Genomic DNA, 16,912 nt, shown 5'->3' with positions numbered 1-16,912 from the left:
AGGCCAGGATGCCATTGGCTCTCCTGCCCACCTGGGCACACTGCTGGCTCACGCTCAAGCCTACTATCAACTGGCACTCCCAGGTCCCTCTCTGCCTGGCTGCTCTCCAGCCACTCTCTCCCCATCCTGCAGTACTGCTTGGGGTTGTTGTGGCCAAAGTATAGAACCCTGTACTTGGCCTTGTTAAATCTCTTCCCATTGGCCTCTGCCCACCCATCCAGCTTGTCTAGGTCCCTCTGCAGGGCTCTCCTACCCTCCAACAGATCAACACCTGCTCCTAGCTTAGTGTCATCTGCAAACTTACTGATGATGGATGCAGTCCCCTAAGTGCTTCAAATTTCTTTTTAAATAGCTAGCATAAGCCTCTAGGAAGATGTTATGAGTATGGACAACACATCTGCACAACTGCAAAGCCATTTTAAGTAGTGTGCACATCCAGAAAACAAATGTATTTATATTTATGATTACATAATAACCTGCCAAGGCCGATCCCAGTCAAGAGGAATAGGAAATGCTCCAAACCAAGCTCCAAGTATACTGCACATAGTAGTAATCTGTAGATTGCTTTCCCAGATGGATGTAGCTCTGTAAAAACAGCATGATACAAGATTTTAACAGCAGCAGAAGTTACTATGTCAGACATGTTATTTCTCTCAAGATTTTAGAGACTATGAAGAGATATAAAAATCCATGCATTTCATAAATGCCAGTAGCTGTTTCTCCTAAAAGATACAAATTACGTGTAAAATTTAAGGTGCACTTTTTTAACTACAATCATAGCCTTTCCTTTTTTGAGGGACCTAGACAGTTTGGATAGATGGGATGAGGCCACCTATATAAGTCTCAACAATGTCAAATACCAGGTTCTGCACTTGAACCACAAGAATCCCATGCAATACTATAGGATGGGGGAAGAGTGGCTGGAAAGCTGCCCAGCAGAGAAAGACCTGGCAGTGCAGATTAATAGCTGGCTGAATGAGGCAGCAGTGTGCCCAGATGACCAAAATGATCAAGAGCATCCTGATCTGAATATTAGACTGGGTATTGGAAGAAACCTCTACACTGAACGGGTTATCAAACACTGGAATAGGCTCTCAATGGAGGTGGCTGAATCACCATTCTTGGAGGTGTTTAAAAGATACACATCGTCACTAAGGTATATGGTTTAGCACCAGACTTTGTGGAGAAAATGGTTCAACTCAATGATCTTAAAGGTCTTTTCCAACCAAAGTGCTTCTGTGATCCTATACTACATATTCAGAAGATTTTCCTCGAGATGTTTACTACAAAAGCTAATTTATTTTACTTGGAAATTCTCCTGTTGAGCTTGCAACAGTGCTTTGAGCAAATGAAAATATCACAATGATACCATGTGCATGGCAGGGAGAAGCAGATGTGGAAAGGTGGCACTGGGATTGTACAGAAAAGCTCAAGGACAGTCACAAAATAATATATGGTGTAGACAGTCTGTTAGTATTTGCTAAGACACTCTGAAACGCAAAATACGAGTCAACTATGTTTATATTCCAAAGCACATTTTCATCAGCTGAATGAAACACCGCAAATAAATGTAACCTGCATGTTACAGCCCTTCAACAACTTTGCATCCAAGTTCAAATACACTGCCTGCAAAATAACTCTACTGCATGGTGAAGAACTCTTACATTGCCAATCATGGCACATATAGCATAGATGTTGATGATTGCAGTTCTCAGTTTATAACCACTACTGACTTCAAAAGTTAGGTTTCTGTTCAGTAGATGAGCACTTACTGTCAATCACTTATCTACCAAGTGACTGCTTTCTCAAGCCATAAACATTTGAGTACTGGCTACCAATTAACAAGAACAGAAGTTCAGAACATAGTAGGGCACAGTTCTGAGAGGAGAACCAGGCTGAAATCACTGTTAGAAATCAGTAAGGTAAAAGATCTGAATCTTGTTTGCTACATCTCAGGCTATAAACAAAAATTTAGCTTTACTCAGAAGAAAAATGATGCACTTTATGGTAGAAAGATGGACAGTAAACTCCACATGTACTCTTTGGTTTGTGTGATGTGGAACCTTGTTATGAAGAGTCTAAACTTTCTGACCTGGAGTACATACTGTGGCTACATTTGTCATTGACCAAACAGCTCACACATTTAAAACACACATGTTTCTTCTTTACAAAATAAAGATCATACAGACTGTAATATTTATTGAGCAATGTTGACATTTTGAGCAGAACTGTTTGTTCTACAATAACCTCCATCCATTTTAACTTACAACACCGCAATTCACAACCCTACCAGCCTGAGATTTTTTTTTTAAAGGAAAAAGCCCTTATGTAACTAGAACTATGTTTAGGAAGTCTGTACATAGAAAATTCTTGAGTAATTGAGCAGAGCTGTTAGGCAGCATTGGAAAGAAAACATTCATTAGAGCTTTAAAGCAGGGAAAGAGCGAGCAGAATATACCACGAGCTGACTGAGGTACACCTCATAAGACATCTGATCTGGTAAACTTGTGCACATACTGCTGCTCCATGTGGAGATACCAGACAGAGTCTAAAAGCGAAACAACAGAAGTAGCAAGGCACAGTGCCCAAGTGAAGAGCAGCCATTGGTAGTTTGGCAGCCATTTGAGCTGCTGATTTGACCTCTTTGATGTATGGACACTCAAATACAACCTGTCTTGTCCTCCCACGTTGTCCTGAAGGAACAATGCTTTGGCTGCAGAGTATCATCTGTTGGGATTTTTGCAAGTATTCTTTAACCCATTAAGCCATTGCACAGACACCTCATTTGTGTGAGGCTAACAACTGCAGCAAAATTTATAAACTTTGACTTTTACAGCTTTCCTTATTTTTTAACTGTGTACAAAATACAGGTAAGATTGTCCTGCAAGCAAAACTAGCAGTATTTAAATGATCACTAGTGGCATGAAGTCCTTCCAAAGCCTGAAGTTATTTATCCCCTTAAATAACACAACACATGAATCGCTGTTTTAAATAATGTTTGAATTAAGATGTTAGTTAACATCTAAGAATTCAGTAGGATGACTCCTGGATAGACAAATCTGGAACCTTGGGCTGTGGCAGGACTGCAATACTAAGCAGCACCTTTACAAAAGACATTTCCAAGCCTGTGAGCATGCAGTTCACAAGCAAGTGATAAAACAGATAAAACGTGAACTGGAAGAAGCCCTAAAGTGAATGTTTTATACTATCTCTTGATAAGCTCCAAATAAAATCTATTTTCTATCCAGGTGACATCTTAGAATTGCTATTATACTACACATTTCAACAATTACTCAAACTAGTGATTTAAAATAAAAGGTCTCAAAAAGGAGAAATAAAAAATGAGCAAGTGAAAGCTGATTTCCTGGAGGCTTATACACAGGATGCTGTTTCAGCCAACAATTACTGAAAAGCCATTTAAAATAGTGACCTGCTTCCATTAGTATTAATAACCCTTTCCATAGCTTTTATTTCCCTGTCTGTTTACAGCAGAACATGATAGCATGTGATCAATGTCATGACATTGGTAATGGTACTAGATGTCAGATATAGACTCCAGAGGCAGCTGGCATGGGCCCACCCCTTCTCAAACATAGAATTAATGAAAAGAATCCTATCCACAGCCCATTTTGAATCGACGTTTTTATGGTATAGAATATGTAAGCTTACTTTTCTCACACAATCTGTGTATACATAGACTGTAAATGTGTGGGTGAGATCAAGAATCTATTTGATCCATCAAAATGACATTTCCAATGCAGACATATTCTCCCTTTGAAAACAGGGAGCACACACAATTTTCTGCCTGAGCTAAAACTGTCTTTCATGCAATTACTTAATACATAAAAAACCCCCAAACAAACAGCCAGACAACACCTCCCCTCCATCCTGACCAAAACAAAATCCTAACTTTTAATGCAAACACCAAACCCACAGCATATATAATCCATCTCCTAGAGGCATGGGCCCTTACAGATTGATCTTGTAATAACCTTATTAGAAGTTATTTTACTGGCAGTGACAGCACTTCAAAGTGCTGCAGGCAGAAAGAGAGAAAGCTAAGCACAAGAGAAATAAGCACCTTGCAAGATTATTCCTAGAATATTTATCAGACTCAGTTTCATCATAGCTATTATGATGCAAGAGATTACACACAATAACTGGAATGTAACTTTTCATACTGGATTGTCTGAAACATATCCAGAGCTATATATTTATCAGACTCAGTTTCATCATAGCTATTATGATGCAAGAGATTACACACAATAACTGGAATGTAACTTTTCATACTGGATTGTCTGAAACATATCCAGAGCTATAATATCATAGAGTGGTTTAGATTGGAAGGAACCTCAAAGATCATCTAGTTCCAAACCCCCCACCACAGGCAGGGACACCTCCCACTAGAACAGGTCACTCAAGGTCTCATCCAACCTGGCCTTGAACACCTCCAGGGAGAGAGTAGCCACAACCTCCCTGGGCAACCTGTGCCAGTGTATCACCACCCTCACTGTAGAGAACTTCTTCTAACATCTAGTTTAAATCTCCACTCTGCCAGTTTAAACCCATTACTCCTCATCCTGTCATTACAGGACCTTGTAAAGAGGCCCTCCCCAGCCTTCCTGTAGGCCCCCCTTCAGATACTGCAAGGCCACTATGAGGTCTCCTTGAAGCTTTCTCTTCTCCAGGCTGAAGAGTCCCAACTCTTGTAGCCTGTCCTCACATTGGAGCTGCTCCAGCCCTCTAAGCACCTCTGTGGCTCTCCTCTGGACTTGCTCCAACAGTTCAATGCCCTTCTCGTGCTGGGGGGCTCCAGAACTGTACATACTAAATGCAGAGCAATAGCTAGGTAATTGATTATCTGTTACTTACTTACACTTGATACATCAAGATAAAGTTTCTTTCCCAGATGTCTTTTTCTGTCATTCTACAAAGACAATAGCTCAAACAGATTGCCCCAGAAAGGCAATCACACCCTGGACTGCATCAAAAGAAGTATGGACAGCAGGTTGAGAGAGGTGATTCTCCCCTTCTCCACTCTTATGAGACTCTAGCTAGAGTACTGCATTTAGCTCTGGAGTCCTCAGCACAAGAGGGACATTAACCTGTTGGACCAAGTCCACAAGAGGACCACAAAAGTGTTAAAACAATTGGAGCACCTTTCCTACAAGGATATGATGACAGAGCTGAGGTTAATTCAGCCTAGAGAAAAGAAGGTTGTGGGGGTACCTTACTGTGGTCTTTCAGTACTTAAAGGGGGCCTATAATAAAGATGACAACAATCTTTTTATGGAGTCCTGTTGCAACGGGGCAAGGGTCGATTGTTTTAAACTAATGGAGGGTAGATTTAGACTAGATACAAGGAAGAATTACTTCACAATGAGGGTGCTGAAACACTAAGACACTGGTTGCCCAGAGAGAGAGTAGACATCCCATCCATGGAAATGTTCAAGATCAGGTTGGATGGGGCTCTGAGCAACCAGATCAGTGCAGGGAGGTAGGATTATATGGTGTTTTAAAGGTCCCTTCCAACCTAAAGCATTCTATGATTCTAAGCACATTCTGAACTTATATGTACTCCACAGGCAAAGTGTAAGAAAAAACAAGGAACAGTGGTCACTTAAGTCTAAATTGCATTCAGTTATTAAAAAACACCCAAACATTCCTTTTTCATACTAAGCTATATGCATAGTCAGACTTTCCAGCTTGCTGTGCCATTGTAGTTTGATCTGCTAAACTCTTCTTTCAAGGCAAGCAACTGCACTGATCTCACTTAATCATCCTTTTCCTCCATCCAACCAGTCCTGCCTCATTCCACATGGTTACATTAGTCTCAACCTTTTAATATATGTCTACACTCAGCCAACATCTAAATGTAAGATGTTCCAACTCATTCATGTGCTCAAATGAAAAATAAAACAAGATTCTAAGAGCAGCTTGTTACAATCCATTAAAAAAAAATGCTACATTATTTCTGTGTGGTGTATTTTAAATGAAAGACATGTCCAGTTCTGGGCTCCTCAATTCAAGAGAGATGTTGAGGTGCTGGAAGGTGTCCAGAGAAGGGCAACAAAGCTGGTGAGAGGCCTGGAACACAAACCCTACGAGGAGAGGGTGAGGGAGCTGGGGGTGTGCAGCCTGCAGAAGAGGAGGCTCATGGCAGACCTCATTGCTGTCTACAAATACCTGAAGGCAGATTGTAGCCAGGCAGGGATTGGTCTTCTCACAGACAACCAGCAACAGAACAAGGGGACAGAGTCTCAAGTTGTGCCAGGAAAAGCATAGGCTGGATGTTAGGAGGAAGTTGTTGGCAGAGAGAGTGATTGGCATTGGAATGGGCTGCCCAAGGAGGTGGTGGAGTCACTGTCCCTGGAGGTGTTCAAGAAAAGCCTGGATGAGGCACTTAGTGCCATGGTCTGGTTGACTGGCTAGGGCTGGGTGCTAGGTTGGACTGGATGAGCTTGCAGGTCTCTTCCAATCTGGTTGATTCTATTCTATTAAATTATTAACTAGACATTTTGTTCAGTTGTCACATGGCTCACTAGCAATAAGGACTTATATGACATAACATTTAAGATCCAGACTAGAAAATAAATAAATTGACAGGAATTCAAAATCTAATCTGACACAGGCTGCTGTCAAACATCTGTTATTACAATTCAACTATTATTTCCAGTTGTAAAATCTCCAAAGATGACTATGTGAATCAGGAATTATTTGTTTTGGCTAAACAACTCTGGTTTTTTCAAAGGCATTCAACCCCTTCATTAAAAGCAAATAAATATGAATAACTGATTTGAATGAGGATTAAAGATATTTTTCTGTTAACTGAGGATGGAGATAATCCAAAAGTCATCAATCAAAACTACTATAACAAGACTACTTTTGTCCTCCTCTGCAGAAATTTAAACCAAACTATAACTCCATAGGTATGGAGTGTTATACAACTTTTTGCTTTCTTTTGCAGTGAAACTTCAATGTCATGAACTATTACAGGGAAGTGAAAGAACATAACTTATTCAATCTCATACATGTATGGGGCTTATGTTTCAGCATCCCAGTCTTTCAGCAGTCCTGTTAGTGAGTGAAACAAGGTAAATGAGAAATACTTCTTCTGAAAAATGTATTACCCTTGATACACAATAAAGTCATGACTGTCACTGAGGTGAAAGTGATGTAAAAAGGCTAACTTAAACATACTCTTAAAAAAAAACAAAAGGTGGCTTGAAAATTCTGACACTGAAAATATCTTTCCTTGAAATGTGAAAGAGAGCACAAGTAAATATTACTTTCTAAAGGCCACAGTAAATGATGTGTAATTTTCACCATTACATTCAAGTCAAAAATACTGTTAAAATAGTGTTTGCTTTGGCTTCTAATGCCTGCTTGAAAGCTGTGTTTATGAATCATAGAATCAACCAGGTTGAAAGATCATCCAGCCCAATCTATCACTCAGCCCTAGCCAATCAACTAGGCCATGGCACTAAATGCCTCATCCACGCTTTGCTTGAACACCTCCAGGAACGGTGACTCCACCACCTCCCTGGGCAGCCCATTCCAATGCCAATCACTCTCTCTGCCAACAACTTCCTCCTAACATCCAGCCTATACTTCCCCCAGCACAACTTGAGACTGTGTCCCCTTGTTCTATTGCTGGGTCACGGAGAAGACCAATCCCTACCTGGCCTCAACCTCCCTTCAGGTATTTGTAGACAGCAATGAGGTCCCGCCTGAGCCTTCTCTTCTCCAGGCTGAACAACCACAGCTCCCTCAGCCTCTCCTCATAGTGTTTGTGTTCCAGGCCCCTCACCAGCTTTGTTGCCCTTCTCTGGACATGTTCCTGTAACTCAACATCTCTCCTGAACTGAGGAGCACAGAAGTGGACACAGCACTCAAGGTACTGCTTGGGGTTGTTGTGGCCAAAGTATAGAACCCTGCACTTGGCCTTGTTAAATCTCCTCCCATTGGCCTCTGCCCACCCATCCAGCCTGCCTAGGTCCCTCTGCAGGGCTCTCCTACCCTCCAACAGATCAACACCTGCTCTTAACTTGGTGTCATGTGCAAACTTATTGATGCTGGACTCGATCCCCTCATCCAGGTCATCAACAAAGATACTGAACAGGACTGGGCCCAGCATGTGCAAGATTCAACCTGTATTGCTCTGTCTTGGGTCTGCTCCTTTACTTGACAATCATCGTAATGGACTGAATAATGCACTTACAAAAGCAAAATGTGGAAACACATATAAAGTAGATTTAGTTTGGATATATATTAAAGTTAGTTTTCTTAATCAGTGTCTTCAAAATAAGTAATTTTCTTTGCCAGAAAAGTCTTCATAAGTCTCTAATTACAAATATGAAAGCCACCCATAGTTCAATAAGTTCTGCTTTCTTTACAACAACTTCCATTATTTACTATTTATATCAATTCTGTCCATTTGTATTGTGGGTGAAATTAGAGTAGAACTTACCCATTTTTACAAAATACTCGTATCCATGCCTGTATGTTTGGTCCCAGCATACACAAGCATTGTAGTGTACTAAAGCTGGACAGGAGGACTGCAAACAAAAACGTCTCAGTCACTGACCTACAAATAAGGAACATCACAAAATTAAGTGAGGTAGTTAGTCAATTTCTAAGAGTTCCAATACTTAGGAAAAAAACCCAACAATGCTCTAAGTCAACTCATGAGGGCATGCATTCTTTCTTAAACCTCATGAGGAAGAATATTTTCTTCTTCATCTAGAAGAGTGAAGAAAAATCTGAAAGAATTCTGGTGCCTATTTGCTATCTGAACAAATACTGAAAAGCGGTAATTATTTTAAAGGCTTGGTACTTGCAAGATTTAAAAACCCAACATGTGTACATCATATAAACATTAGTTCTGAACTGAAGTATGCCTGGATGTTTACTACTTTATTCCATTATTTTTTTAGCTTCATGTTGGGGAAGCAACTATGAAACTATGAAATGTCATTATTGGTAACTTAGTATATCTCAGAAATTCAGCTGCTTCAAGCCTTTTTTTCAACTTTTAAAACCAATCTCAAAACCTAAAAGGCTGACATCAAAATGACAAAAGACATTCAAGATGCCCATTTCAGAATCTTAAGAAGGCCTACAAGAAAGCTGGAAAGGGATTTCTCTTTAGGCTGTCAGGTAGTGATAGGACTGGGGGGAATGGAACAAAGATAGAAATGGGTAGATTCAGAGTGGATGTTAGGAAGAAGTTTTTCAGCATGAGGGTGGTGATACCCTGGAATGGGTTGCCCAGGGAGGTGGTGGAAGCCCCATCCCTGGAAGTGTTTAAAGCCAGGCTAGATGAGGCTCTAGACAGCCTGATGTAGTGTGAGGTGTCCCTGTCCATGGCAGGGGGGTTGAAACTAGATGATCCTTGTGGTCCCTTCCAACTCTGACTGATTCTATGAAAATGACTCAACAAAACTTGGAAAAATGCTTGTACCCATATGTTTGACATTAATATTAAAGTAAAAGGACTTGTGACTGTCTAGAAAACACATTTTCAAATATACAGAAACTGTAAGAGCCAGCTTCTAAGACAAATGAAAAACAAAACCCAAAACAACAAATAAAACAACCCAAACCCATCAAAATGCAGAAAAAAAAATAAACCCCAAACCAGACACCCTTCTTCCCAAAGCCAGGAGCTTTCTCCATAACTTCCAATGTACCAGAAAACACACAAGTACTTATACCAGTATTTGCAAGGAGAACTCCCCCTTAAAACATTTAGAGAAAGACAGGGTCTTCTGACTTACTCTATGAGAGGTGCTCCATAAAGAACAATAATCGCATGAAACAGTATGCAAGACATGAAAAAGTATATACAGCATTTTAGAAATCTGGATATCTACAAAAGAGCAGTAAAATATCAGGACAAAGTTGCAAAAGAATCAAGAACATAAGTAACATGTAGTTTGTATCTTATCAGTAGCACTGTGCTCTACGTATTTCATTTCAGCTACAATACAGTATGATAACAGCATGGCATATTCAAAACAGTTTTCTCCCAATGTTTAATACTTCAGATAGTTAAAAGTTATAAGATTTTTTTGTAACATGTCTCTTGTATATCTGAATGAAAAAAAAATATTTCAAAGCAAACACCTATGTGTTATGAAAAAGAAACAAAGACATTCAGAATCAAATATAATACTTATGTGAAGTAAAAACCACTTTAAATGTGGCATCTTATATTCTACATCAATTTGAGCAACGTCCATGACCTTCTACTACTCTGCAAGATACATACAATTTTTTTAATGGATTTAAACACTGTTTTCTGGCCACTAACTAGATCATATAGAAGCACTGCCACTTAATAGTACACTTCTGGTTAGGTCTGTTCTTACCAGGTCACCAACTGAAATCCATAATTCCACGTGAATGCTTTTTTAGTAGTCACATGTGGTTAAAATGCTATTTTTTCCATAGTCATTTTGTGTATTTCATATAGCCCCAGCAAAACGAGACAGAATCTTTACATACAGAGACACTGCTTTCAGGGATGCTTATCTAAACGTTTAAGAATCAATAAATGCAGGCACTAAATCTTGTCTGACCCAGCAAGTTTGAAGCGTATGACTATCCACCAGACTTCAAAACACTGCCGTGCGTTCCTCTACTCCTGAACAAGTTGTGTGCTGCTCTGAATTAACAGCTGGAATCTACTTTGTTGAGATTCATACTTTCAATCTCTTACAAACAGCAGCCAAAAAAAATTCTCCAGGATTCAGATTCTTGAATGGTTATTTAAGGAACTGTTACTATTTTAAATACTGTTCCACCTTTTTGTTTTAAACTATCAGCTCTGCTTAAATTGTAATAAGTTGGTCTCTCTGTCTTAATCTAAGAACGATTTCTCTTCCTTTAAAGTTACTAAAACATTATGACCAGAAATGAGAAGAGTATTGATTAATTGCTGGGTATAGTAATATTAAATGCAGTGATTCTATAGAATCTATAGATTCTATAGAATCACTGCATTTAATATTACTATACCTAACAATTCCCAGCTCTGAAGGTCAAGCCAGGAGTATGGCATAAGTTCTGTGCTCATTTGATTTCTGCCACCACACAAATTGTTGGCAGACCAACATCAGGGACTACGAATAAAAACATATTGACAGGAAAAGCACAGAATTGCTCACCTGAACAGAGTATATATAGGCAGAGAAAGTGTAACATCACAACAATATTGGAGATCTCATTTCACGAGGTGCTACACCTGGCTCATTCCTAGGAGGCTAGAATTCACCACCAAAAATTGCCTTCTCTCTCAACTGATTATTTCAGTGAAAGAATTTGCCTCCCCAACGTACTGTCTGCCATCAATTTAAGAGTAAGAATCTTACCTTGTGAGTAAACGAACTTCTCTTAGCAGACTGATTTGGTTTAAGGACTAGGCTCAAGATTATGTTAACGATACTAACACAAACAGAACAAATACACAGCCACGAAAGGTGTGCTCCAAAAACTGTGAATCCTTCCCAGATGAAAGCTGGAACAATCGCTGTCAGAATAATCGAAAAGGCACAGAGGAGGTTGGCAGCCGAGAGTCTCCTTGTCTCTGCTTCTCCCATCCTGTTCTCTAGTAACTGGCCACCTGCAAGACAGCAAGTCGTGCCCTGTTACTTACAAGCGGCACAAGCCTTACACAGTAAAATTCTTCCCAATCAAAATAGTTTGGGAGTAAAAAAAGATGATTTGGGGGCGGAAAAATGTCATTCACTTAAAAACTAACCCCCAGCCCGGGGACTCAACAGCGCTGGCTTCAGGGAGCCGAGAAAGACGAGGGCTCACAGCGGCCCCTGCACCAGCGTCCCTCACCCCGGCGGGCGCGCTTCCTGACACAGAGAGCTGCCGCAGACCCTTCCGCGCCCGAGCCTTCCCAGCCGCTCCCGCTTCGGCCGGGAGGCAGCGGCGGGGCCGCCTCCGGCCAGGCCTGGCCCGGCAGCCCGCGTCCCGCGCAGTGAGGGGGGAGGCGCCGCGGGGCCGCTCCGCCGCTCGCGGCAGGGTCCCGAGGCCGCCGTGCGCGCGCGACCTCCGGCAGCGGAAAGCGGCGGCGGAAAGCGGCGGGCGCCGCGCGTCAGTTCCGGGCGGAGGCGGAGGCAGCTGTTTGTTGTGGCGGGGTCCGCCATGGTGTGCGACAAGTGTAAGTGCTGTCTGCCCGGGGCAGCGAGCGGCGGGCTCGGGCCGTGTCGCTAGAGCCTGCCCTCGGGGCTCCGGGCGTTCTGTGCGCTGAGGAGCAGTACTCAGGGGTTTCGGACAGTGCAGGGTGGGCTGCAGTTTGCGGTTCCGGGGGCGGCTGTGTGTGAGCTGTTGTGCTCCCGCAGGCAGTGCTTGTGAGTGTTACCGCAGTATAACTTTATTTTTTTCCTTTGGAACGTTTCCTCATGTAGGTGAGAAGAAACTCGGTACGGTAATCACTCCCGATACGTGGAAAGATGGTGCAAGGAACACTACAGGTAATCCTGGGGAGGTTTGACACTTGTCTTTCCGCTACCTTAGAGCCAGTTGGGCACTTGAGCTGTCTTATGATCATAAGATAGCTCAAGCTGGGAGGTGATCTGCTAGAGAGCAGCCCTGTGGAGAGGGACCTGGATAACAAGTTACCCATGGCACAGCAATGTGCCCTTGTGGCCAAGAGGGCGAAGGGGGTCCTGGGGTATATTAGGAAGAGTGTGTCCGGCAGATCAGGGGAGGTTCTCCTCCCCCTCTCCTCTGCCCTGGTGAGACCGCATCTCGAGTACTGCGTTCGGGTTTGGGCTCCCCAGTTTAAGAGGGACAGGGATCTGCTGGAGATGGTCCAGCAGAGGGCTGCACTGATGATTAGGGTACTGGAGCACTGCCTGATGAGGAGAGGCTGAGGGTCCTAGGGCTTTTTAGTCTGCAGAAGAGAAGACTGAGAGGGGATTTAATAAATGCTGGGTGTCAGGAGTTGATGGGACAGGCTCTGCTCACTTGCCCCCTGGGATAGGACAAGGAGCGATGGATGGAAGCTGCAGCACAGGAGGTTTCACCTCAACACAAGGGGGAACTTCTTTACTGTAAGGGTCCCAGAGCACTGGCACAAGCTTCCAGAGAGGTTGTGGAGTCTCCTTCTCTGGAGATTTTCAAGGCCTGTCTGGATGCATTCCTCTGTGACCTGAGCTAGATTGTATGATCCTGCTGTGGCAGAGGGGTTGGACTGGATGATCTCTTTGGGTCCCTTCCAACCCCTGACATCCTGTGAGCCTGTGATAAGGCTAAAATTTGAAACAATTAATCCCTTTAATTTTTAACTCCTGTAGTTTCGCTACAGTGCTAATTTAATGCATTGGGATTTGTTTTTTTACCCTGAGTTCTTCAGTGTTTAGCTTGTTTCTTGGTTTTTTTTTTTCATGTTGTTTAGAATGGTAATAAAGAAACAGGGCACATCGTAAAGTATTCTGTTGTCCTGTGCTTTCATAATCTGCTGCATGTATTATCTCTTGTTATGACTTTGCTTGCATATGTGTCAAACCTGTAACCTAAGCTTTTCAAGTGCACATGGAACTTGGAGATGTGTTTGTTTACAGGTTTGTTCTTTTTGCAGAAAGTGGTGGCCGCAAGTTAAACGAAAACAAGGCACTGACCTCAAAGAAGGCAAGGTTAGTATTTGATGCTGCTTTTGGCCAAAGAAAAATCACTTTGTTGCAACTGAGACCAATTTCCTGCACACGTGGGAAACTGCTCAAAACTACACTTCTTCTAAAATTTATGAGGACTATGACTTTTTAACTATTTGGTGGAAGTATGTCCATATGTATTTTCATGGCTGCTTTCTGCTGAATCATAGAACATGGGCAACCATTTAACTGTAATGATCACCAAAACTGCTAGGCTGTTATGCTTTTGTTAGGAGAGTAGCCAGGAGGGCTTATTTTCTGTACTAAGATTGCCATACAATCTCTTAATTTCTTTAATGCCTGTTTTGCAAGGGGGCAAGACACTGCTGGAACGTATTAGTTTCAAAGCAAACTGGTATCTTAATCTAAAGACACGTTTTTAGTTTTGCTTTTGGTAAGCTTTTGTCCATAATGAAAGAAATAACTGTTAATAGAGGAACTGGGAGCTTTTCTCTAGACTTTTGGCAGTCTATTAAAAATAATCTTTCTGTGTCCCTTTTTTAAACTAGTTTTTGATAGAGTTTGATGTGCCCTCTGGCATAAGACTTTGTAGGATGAGGCAGAAGAAATGCTTTATTCCAGGCTATATAAATGAAGCACTTTGTCTTTTTCACAGATTTGATCCATATGGAAAGAATAAATTTGCAATATGTCGGATTTGTAAGAGTTCTGTCCATCAACCAGGGTCTCACTACTGTCAAGGATGTGCCTATAAAAAAGGTGAGTTTCACCAAATGACTCCAAATTGGTTTGAAATTAGAAAGCTAATGGAAATATGAGACTTGTTTCCCTGTACAAAAAAAAAGCTAAGATGAGATTTAATTGCTGCCTTCAACTACTTTTTTTTTAAGTGGCAGCATTACACATATGCTGCAAATGCTGATTTATGTTGGGTGTCTTATTAATTACTTCTGAATATGCAATACCTGATCCAAAAATACACAGATTGTCTGTGGGAGCTCATGTACACAGTTTTAGAAGGTGATATTTACAAAAACACAGCAGCTGTTTTTGAAGAAAGATGTAAATGATTTAAAGATAATTTACACACCTTTTGTGTGCTCACAGGAATCTGCTCAATGTGTGGCAAGAAGGTCTTGGACACGAAGAACTACAAGCAAACTTCTGTCTGATTGTATTGGCTAATCATTTTATAAACTGTAACTTTTTTGTCTTCTGTACAGCATCTTTTTCTCTATGTTTGTGAATATTACATTCTGAAAGATAATAACATTTATTTGGAATGAGATGAGAGATTGAGGCAGCCTAAAAATATACTTAATATTTGATTTTTGTTATTACAGCACTAATGTTAACTAGTCTTTAAAGATAGTGGTTTGCAGCAACTGATGCAGTTCAAAATGAAAGAGAAGATCCTAGAGGAAAGGCTGAAACTATATTACCATCATCACACAGACCTTTGAGATAAAGACTTCATTCTTTCACGATATCTGGAGTCTTCCTGCCTGTCCAATTATACATCTGTAAAATGTTATTTAAATAGGAGCTTGTATCACCTCATTGAAGTAGTATATTTAGTTCTATGCTTAGAGGTATTTATGACTCTCACCCCAAACTATTATGTCTTCCCCTCTAAGTACTGTGTTCCTCAGATTTTAGTCACTTAATTTTAATTCATTATTTGTCCTGATGAGTTTTGTTCTGCCTACAGTAGAGTTAGTTAAATCAAAAACTGTTAAACTACTGAAATGTAGTGTGTTGTTCTGCCAATTCTTACTTTGGCAGTAAGACTGATTAGCTCTTCTCCTGTCAACCTTTAAAGAGGTTTTACATATGGCATCTAGTGGCCCAAGGCAATAAAATACTGAACATCAATTTCTAATGTCAGATCTCAGTCTCATCATTTCCTAAGTTAGTCTGGCTTTTTAAATGCTTCGTTTGAAACTGACTATTGAATTCTATGATGCAGTTGCTTATATGCATGTCAGATTTGAAAGATCAGAACACACAGCCTGCTGTTCTGCACTGGTTTGATAAAAGACTTCAAGAAAGCCTCTCAGAGCATGAGAGGATGAGTGTGGCTTTGCACTTTTGCCTTTTGGTTAGTTTCTACATAAAGCAATTTCTGGTTTGGAGTACTAAGTGTTCACTTAGTTTTCAAAGAGACTTAACTTGTTGACTGCCTCCCTCTTGGCAATCACATGTGCTGTTGCAACTTGCTTTCAACTGTTGCAGAACTATCAGTGGGAATTTCCCTATGAATTGATTTAGGTTTACCTTTGTTCTCATTACTATTGAGACAACTGCATGGCTACAACCGAAACTGAAAAATCACTATTCTTTGTATGCATTACTGGAAGAAGATACAGAATACTGGGGGTATATTTAATCCTTTTGCTTTTAACTCCTCCCACACCGTGGTTGTATTGTACATAGCCTCTAAAGGCAGTTGCCTATGCTTCCTGTCACCCTTAACTATCCATTATTAAGCATTTGTTACCAGAATTTCTTATTCCAAATGTGTTGACATCCTGCAGTTGTTAAAATAGTAATTTTTTTAAGTGTTTGTTTACTAGGAAGCTTTGTCAAGGTAATGGAATTAGCTGGGTCCCCCAGAAGAGAAGAACGCTGCTGCTTTTCATTTTAAAAGCTTCACCTCCTTTAACAATTTAATGTAAGTATATGGATTAGCTAGCTGGAGATAGCTGGCAGCCTGCAAAGTTATTTTCACACAACATCAGTCACTTGCTTCCAAACATATCAAGGAATTCCAATATTAGCATACATCTCTATGGTATGCCCTTCGTATGGGTGAAAAGAAAGAACGAGTCTGTAACTGGCTTCAAGCTTTGCAGCAAATGCTTGTCAGCAGAGAGTGTGGTGACTTCAGATGGTATATTCTCTGACCCCTTCACCTATTGTAGAAGATTGATTAATTTTTGGTGTTTTGTGAATAATACTGATTTTTGTGTCTTTTAATACCTTGCCAGTCTCTGTGTTTCAAAAGCCTGACTTTGTAACTCTAGAATACATGGTGGGCATTGTTTGTTTACTGCACCCTCTAATTATCAGTGCTGAACGAACTCTTACCTCATTTTGTAACTGATGTAGGAACAGCACCAACTTAAATTATGTGATCTTTTGTTTATAATTATTTTGTGACTATAGCTCTTAGGTACCTATATCCTGTTACTGGCCAGCTGCTTTTGCATGTTAGAATGGGTTTTTGTTGGGAGAAGGTGGTTGTTTTGGGTTTTCCTTTTAATTGTGCATGTGAGCAG

The 16,912-nt window shown here is 40.9% G+C and overlaps 2 protein-coding genes across 6 annotated transcripts in view; one reads left to right on the top strand and one right to left on the bottom strand.

The window, feature by feature from the left end:
- Positions 1-16,912, bottom strand: part of PIGF (phosphatidylinositol glycan anchor biosynthesis class F) — a 43,954-nt gene that overhangs the window by 15,265 nt on the left and 11,777 nt on the right. For 2 of the 5 annotated variants that reach the window (XM_064158371.1, XM_064158367.1), the window contains exons 1-5: positions 11,765-12,048; positions 11,376-11,626; positions 9,780-9,871; positions 8,471-8,587; positions 477-585 (exon numbers count right to left, since the gene is read on the bottom strand). In XM_064158371.1, the coding sequence (XP_064014441.1) occupies positions 477-585; positions 8,471-8,587; positions 9,780-9,871; positions 11,376-11,603 (546 nt within the window). In that variant the 5' untranslated portion in view covers positions 11,604-11,626; positions 11,765-12,048. Of the gene's footprint in view, positions 1-476; positions 586-8,470; positions 8,588-9,779; positions 9,872-11,375; positions 11,627-11,764; positions 12,049-16,912 lie in introns of those variants that run through there. The other 3 variants (XM_064158368.1, XM_064158369.1, XM_064158370.1) reach the window with 3 other exon arrangements.
- Positions 12,081-15,513, top strand: CRIPT (CXXC repeat containing interactor of PDZ3 domain). The gene is made up of 5 exons (XM_064158373.1): positions 12,081-12,175; positions 12,423-12,488; positions 13,598-13,652; positions 14,287-14,390; positions 14,739-15,513. Exons 1-5 carry the CDS (start codon positions 12,160-12,162, stop codon positions 14,801-14,803), a joined length of 306 nt encoding a protein of 101 aa, XP_064014443.1. The 5' UTR covers positions 12,081-12,159; the 3' UTR covers positions 14,804-15,513.

Source organism: Pogoniulus pusillus, chromosome 18, assembly GCF_015220805.1.
Source record: "Pogoniulus pusillus isolate bPogPus1 chromosome 18, bPogPus1.pri, whole genome shotgun sequence".
NCBI classification, from domain to species: Eukaryota; Metazoa; Chordata; class Aves; order Piciformes; family Lybiidae; genus Pogoniulus; species Pogoniulus pusillus.
This window is presented reverse-complemented; position numbering and strand designations above follow the sequence as displayed.

Bases quoted from the DNA above. Each gene is read 5' to 3' on its own strand.
- CRIPT (XM_064158373.1), top strand. The intron at 13,653-14,286 runs GTTAGTATTTGA...TCTTTTTCACAG, and splicing joins CTGACCTCAAAGAAGGCAAG to ATTTGATCCATATGGAAAGA. The intron at 14,391-14,738 runs GTGAGTTTCACC...GTGTGCTCACAG, and splicing joins AGGATGTGCCTATAAAAAAG to GAATCTGCTCAATGTGTGGC.